The sequence below is a fragment of the Antennarius striatus genome, chromosome 5 (assembly GCF_040054535.1).
Source record: "Antennarius striatus isolate MH-2024 chromosome 5, ASM4005453v1, whole genome shotgun sequence".
In the NCBI taxonomy this organism is placed as follows: domain Eukaryota; kingdom Metazoa; phylum Chordata; class Actinopteri; order Lophiiformes; family Antennariidae; genus Antennarius; species Antennarius striatus.
The window spans coordinates 9,759,132-9,765,883 of NC_090780.1; the positions used below are offsets into that span (position 1 = coordinate 9,759,132).

The 6,752-nt window shown below is 41.1% G+C and overlaps 1 protein-coding gene across 3 annotated transcripts; it reads left to right on the top strand.

The window, feature by feature from the left end:
- On the top strand, positions 1-5,485 carry tnfrsf1b (tumor necrosis factor receptor superfamily, member 1B). Of its 3 annotated transcripts, none has more exons than XM_068315947.1 (9): positions 1-128; positions 1,348-1,450; positions 2,993-3,118; positions 3,233-3,391; positions 3,753-3,846; positions 3,924-4,201; positions 4,319-4,405; positions 4,564-4,622; positions 4,717-5,485. In XM_068315947.1, exons 1-9 carry the CDS (start codon positions 78-80, stop codon positions 5,251-5,253), a joined length of 1,494 nt encoding a protein of 497 aa, XP_068172048.1. In that variant the 5' UTR covers positions 1-77; the 3' UTR covers positions 5,254-5,485. The 3 variants fall into 3 exon arrangements, with proteins under 3 accessions (XP_068172048.1, XP_068172049.1, XP_068172050.1); XM_068315948.1 differs by having other exon boundaries at positions 3,924-4,189; XM_068315949.1 differs by having other exon boundaries at positions 2,998-3,118.
- The last annotated feature ends 1,267 nt before the right edge of the window (positions 5,486-6,752 follow it).

The following is a 6,752-nucleotide window of genomic DNA, read 5'->3' on the forward strand; positions in this document are numbered from 1 at the left end:
CGCCTTTGTAAAATGATCAGTGCACTTCATTCGCCGCGAGCTGCATCCTCCACACTCCAATTCGCTTTTGAGACGCAATGAAGGACATAGGTGTTCTGCTTGTTCTCCTGAGCGCCACAGCTTTCCTGGTAGGTTTTCTGTGTGTGTAACTCTGTGATCCATGTTTGCGGTGTTTATCGAGGACTACATGGAGGTTGGATATCAGCAGATTACTGAAACACAGTTTGTTTTGTCTTCTTACTGATACTAATTCAAGGGAGTTGTTCAAAATCAACACTTTAAAAGTGTAAAAGTATTTTCCATGCCATAACTCTGAGGTGTGAATGAATGACATCTCTTCAACATTTTTCTGCTCATAGAGACAATAGTGGGACAGTTTCCCAAATCTTTTGTTTTCCTCCAATTGTATGACACGGGTCCTCAGCTGATAGGCTTGTTCTGTGTCAGCTTTACATTACAGCAAAAGACTCACACAGGTCGTGATGTTACGAATGTTTGGTTTCAGTTGCTTGGCATCAGAAGCAGTTTCAGACGGAGTTTCCCACTGTAAACCACCCTGATTGTCTTCCAGTATCATTGTGTGTTTCTCATAAAGACTTTGAGTTGGTTTAAAAAGGCAGCCAGAGGGAAATAAGGAAAGGAAGGAAAAAAACTAAATCTTCTCTTCCACAAACTTTCACAGAGCTTCACAAAGCTTTACCTTTATTGCCACATCTCGTGTTACCAGAGGGGAGACCACAAAAGAGGTCTGTACTTCTGAAGACACCGCCTCTGCTTCCTGTAAGACGAGAAATACACTGCTGCTGTCAGCATATGGCAACTTTTGCTGGAGACTGAAGAGCATTGCGGTAAATCGCATGCACAGGACAGGTGCATCAAAAATGATGTTCAAAGCACCAATGCTGTGATTCCAGCAGCTGTATTAGTAGCATTCATGTGTGTGTGTGTGTGTGTGTGTGTGTGTGTGAGAGAGAGAGAGAGAGAGAGAGAGAGAGAGAGAGAGAGAGAGAGGCTGTAGTTCATTAATACATGTGTGCAGTGATCAAAGCATGAGGAATTCTGAAGGGCGCCACAGACAAGATACTGCAGACATTAAATTCCGTTTTTGGAACAATGGCTGTTTGTTTGACCATGTCTGCACTCATGCCAGCAGTAGCACCAGAAGTGAAAGGTGGGTGAGGTGAGCCTAGTGCAGTTCTACTTAACGCGGATATTTAACTGGATGAAAAACCAGTCATTGGTCACCAACAGTTGGGAAAATGAGCCATCCCACACTCTCATTGTTGTTCACAATTCAAGTAAATTCAAAGACACGTTCCTCTAATGTTCACTTTCCCTTTCCCATAGGTCGGCTCTCTGCCTTATCAGGCTGACTCAAGTGGAAAGTGCCTCAATGCCACGGAGTACCTGGTAGATGATTCTAATCTGTGCTGCAAGAAATGTCACCGTGGTGAGAGTCACGCTGCCAACACAGCAAGAGCTGCACGTTTTTTAAATAATACATGAACTCAAAAGAAATCCAAGAAACAAAGAAACAGACAGTGCTGTCTTGGCATACATTAATGACATCCCACTTCAACGCGGTGATGTATTGTGATTGTCAGCGTTCGTGTGTTCTTCTGTTCGTTCGTCCGTTAGTTAGTCCACCAAATATCTTCGTAACCGTTGCAGATAGAAAGATGAAACAAAAAACACATTACTCCGGTGGCAAAAGGGATGAAAATGAGGTGATGAACTTGACCTTGAGAAAACTATGTCTAGGTCAAATTTCAACTTTTGTACACCCAGGAACCACATAAGATAGAAAGACGAGGGACAAGGCCAGTGTGAGTAAGACCATAGATCAAAGCTAGTGCTTTGGTATATCAAAGCACTAGCTTTGATATATTAGCCAATATATATAAAGTAGTCAGGTACTTCTTTCAGGGTACCCTGACTTACCCTGAAAGTAGATCAGGGTAAGTCACGGGATGTTGCGGTCTCTGACTGCCTTGGTTCTATTTAACAGATTGAAGCTATTTGCTTTTGTCTTTGAGCTTTGGAGTTAATCAACACTTAGATAGAGATCTTTAGTTTTGTTGTGTCACCATAATAGACCAAGAAATCAATTGTTTAATGTAGAGTCATTCTACATATCAGATCATACTGTATTATTTCAGTGTGTGTAAATATATGTAGACAAGAAATCTGAACTGAAGCTACAGCCATGCTGGATAAACACTTACTGTATTTTCACACCTACCTGAACGAGTTAAGCGTGAGTTTACACCCCCACCAGCAAGATTCAGTTTTTGTTCTTGTTTCCAGTATTATTCTAGAAGTTATGAAGGAATTTTTTGAATTGAGTTGATGAGTAGCAGATCTCACTACAATTGCAGATTAAAGACCACTTTTTCACTTTCTTCAGCATGGCAAGAGACTCGACACCCTTTATGCACATTCACCTACCAGCCGATGTTTGTACCGATAGGACCAATGATAGTGTGGCAAAACACCAAATTTATGTAATGGTATCACATCTGGTGACCCATAATATTTATATTTATGTTCATTTATGTTAAATTCAATGTTGTAAAATAAGAAATTATACAGGGATGAAGCACAACTACAGATCAGTTTGTAGCTGAATCTGTGGTGATTCAGTTGTCAGGTGTCAAACCAATGAGCTAGATCCTGAAGAAAATCTTCATCAGTCGAATATAGTTCTTTTCTTGAATAATTATCAAACTCTTACTATATAAAAATATGTTACATGATATACACTCATTTGATTTCAACCTCTAGCAGAACGTTTACCTGTTGAAGGCGTCAACTGTTACTGTATGTTGACGTGCTCATACAGTAAAATGTGTAAGGAATAATATCACGTGAATTCTTCTATAGTGTTTTTATCTCCTTGTGGGATTTTCGGAGAAAAAAATGTACATGTTCGTTAAAAGTTTCCCCAACTTTTTGATTAATGTGGATTAAAAATCAAGTACTTCTTTTAAAGGGCAGCGACTGAAAATCGAATGTTCCACAACTACCGAGACCGTCTGTGAGCCATGTCCGACGGGCCAGTACACAGAGGGCAAAAACTACTCTCCAAACTGCTTCTCCTGCAAGAAATGCAAATCATGTAAGCAGCTCCAGTTTAAAGAGACGTGATGCTGATGTTGGATGATTATCGATTGCTTCAGTATATTTTTACAGAAGATGATCCCAGTGAGTAAATTCTTTTTTCTACACCCAGCCAAAGGTCTGTTGTATGTGCAGAACTGCTCCACCACCACAAACTCCTTGTGTGGGTGTCGTCCTGGGATGTACTGCATCATGGGATTTGAGAATCCATACTGTGCAGAATGTAGCAAGTACACGCTCTGTCAAGCTGGTTATGGAGTATCTGCGTCAGGTACAACACTTATTTTCATTAGTCAATAGTTAGAGGATTACCATACCAGTTCTTACATAGGTGATTTTGAAGATGTTGAAATTTTAGCTGCATCATTTTTGTAACGATTGCCTTATAATTAAAGCAAAATGCATGAGCAGAACGCAATGATAGTTTAAAAACTGTAGATTCCATTACAAATGTTGCAAAAAGTCAATTCACATGTTTCCCAGTAAGTGGTAAGTAAGTAGTGTTAACTTGATAATTATGGTGTCACACTAATGGCATCATACTCAACATGAAAGTTTCTGTGTTTCAAATGTAGTAACATGACACATACTTGAAATGTAAAGACTGACAGTGAATGTTTGGGTGTCACCAGGTACGGCTGACTCTAATGTGAAGTGTGAGCCGTGCCCTGAAGGGTCATTCTCCGACACAGCCTCCTACACAGACCGCTGTCGACCTCATACAAGGTATGTGAAGGGCAGTCACACCTGAATACAGATGTTTTTGGGGATCAAATCTTTGACTTTTCATTTTGCGCCTCCAGCTGTCAAGGGAGGACTGTTATTAGAAAAGGCAACACTACCTCTGACACCGTGTGTGAACCTGGAGGCTTTACATCCAACGCACAACCTGCAACAAAGGAGATCTACACCAAGTTTGGGTTGACAGCTCTGAGCACGACGCTGATCTCAATCTCAGACTCTAAAGCTGCACACAAACCTGAAGACTCCACGCTGTCTATCAGCCTTGTTGCTGCAGAGTCTGTGTCTAACCACTCGACAAAAATCCCACCACCAACCACAGCATCTGGTAGAGTACTTGGTACTGCAACTGACTAAGCATTTAGAACCAGTCATCATGAGAAAACTGAGATATATTCAGCGTCTCAGTATCTTTCTGTCTGAGTCTACATTGTATTGTCGTTCTCCTGTCTTTTAGTTGCTGTCATTGCCAGTGTCAGTGGAGTAATACTTGTTGTCATCACCATCATTCTGCTGTATCTTCGAAAAACATTCTGGAGAAAAGGTGATTAAAAGTGCATTAATCCATGTCTTGTCCTGTAAAGCACCTATGTGGATTTTTGTGTGCTTAACTCTTGCTTGAAACACAGAATGATATATGATGATGACAAATAATGGTCTTTATCTCTACCTTACTCACTGTATGTTCTGATTTTTACCCAGGTGCTGCAAGACTTGATCACAAAGTTGATGCAAATGGAAATTGTGAGACTAGTGATAAAGTGAGTCTTGCTTACATTTTTTCCACTCAAAAGCCTTTGAATATAGTTGCGGTTCTCCAGAATAACTAACTATCTGAATGGTTTTCTACTGTAGATTAATCAGGATTATTTGGGGGACACCCAGTTGATGTCTATCACAGTCACCTCACCAGAACAACAGTGTCTGCTGGAGAAAGGGGAAAACTGCAGTGACCAGAGTCAGTGCAGCAACAACAATGAAGCTTTAACGAAAACCGATGGTGGCAGCAGCAACGAGTCCATCGGCCCTTTGCAACCCATCAGTGCTCATGTCAGTCCACAATCAGTACTGTCTGAACCTACAACTTTACTTTCCAACAACGAACAGCTTCCTCTCCAAAGTAGCATCCCCACACAGTCCTCCTCTCAGCCCACCAGTCCTCAAATCATTAGCCCCACTTCCACCAGTCCCCATGTCAATGTCAATATCACATTCCACATAGGAAATGGCTCCAGCACGACACCGACACCATCTGTCATACCTACAGACATTCTGCAGATGGACCCTTTACTCCCCCTTGGAGAGGAAGAAGAAGCCTTCAGTATTCCACAACAAGAAGCTGGCAAACAGTCCCTGCTGTCAGTGCAGGAGAGTACAGGTTGCTGTACATGAACAATCAGCAGCATGAGAGACTGAGATTTTTTTTTGTATATTGCAAACGATATTGAAAACAATGTGACTGTGAGATGCTTCAACATCACAGTTGTCACTTTGTGTTATTATATGTATATATGGTATGCTGTTAATAAAGATGTACATGTTATAATTCCATAAGTAATGGAGAGCGAGTAAAATTACTTTTCAAATTATACTGATGCTGTTGAATTAATGTTGGGACAGAGTGAACACAGGTTCTGGGTTGGACAAAAGGGCCGTCTGTTGAGTTTGCATGTAGTGTACAGTACTTTGTGTGTAAGTTCCCTTAAGTTCTCTTCAGGTGCTCCAACCTCTTCTCAAAGTCCAAAAATTTGCATTACAATGAAGTTGTGTATGTGATGTGTGAATAGTTGTGGCATCCCTGTGAACAATGTATAGACTGTCGAGGTTTTCACCGGTTCTCATCCTGCGATAGGTAAATAATTAAGGCAGTGGTTCTTAACCTGGGTTCGATCGAACCCTAGGGGTTCAGTGAGTCGGCCTCAGGGGTTCGGCGGAGACGGGGGTCAAGACAAAACACCCCACATGATGTGTGGAGTGTTTTGTCTTACCTCAGCCGAACATACACGAATCACTGTGCACGTTTGACACGCTGTGTCAATTCGTGGTGACACGCCCCCCTTAGCCGTCACTGGCTGCAGGTGATCACGTGACGCTACATCGATTAGCCTACCTGTGCTACAGGGGAATTTGCGCGCTCAGTAGTCGATTTATGCCTGTCATAATGGCACGTCATCTGATTGCTTTCTTAATATTTTAATTCATAGTAACTATGTTGAGCAAAAAAAGAAAGTGGTCGGACGAATATGTGCAACGTGAATTTACATGTACTGTATAACGGAACGTGATGGGAGTCAGCGTTCTGCACGATTTGCAATGTCAAGTTGAGCAACTCTAGTCTCGCACTGGCAAACATAAATAACACTTCCTTAAGCTGCATGGAAAACAACAGAAACAGACTTTGCTGAGAAAATGTCATAACAGTAGCACTTGCCAAGGTGAAGCCAGTCATATCTGAACTAGTCTCTCAATAACAACAGTAGAAGTCACACTGATTTGTACGTAGGTCATTTCATGTGAGTTCATGCACTTGTCTTGATTTTGTTCTTTGAAAAAGGTGACATTAATGCACAATTCATTAAATACACCACTAAAACATGCAAGTATACTCATGTCTTAAATTTGGGGGGAAAAAACAACAACTTTTTTTTTTTTTTTTTTACTAAAAGGGTTCGGTGAGTGAGCATATGAAACCGGCAGGGTTCGGTACCTCCAACAAGGTTAAGAACCACTGAATTAAGGTGATGTATAAAAGTTCATCACTGATTGTAAATGAAAATTTAACATGTGTGATTCTAAGCTGGTGTTATGTGCATGGAATACACGTTAAATACAGTATACACAAACATGTAGGCTATCATTTGTCAGGAGTAATGTACTTTCATAGAGGTGAC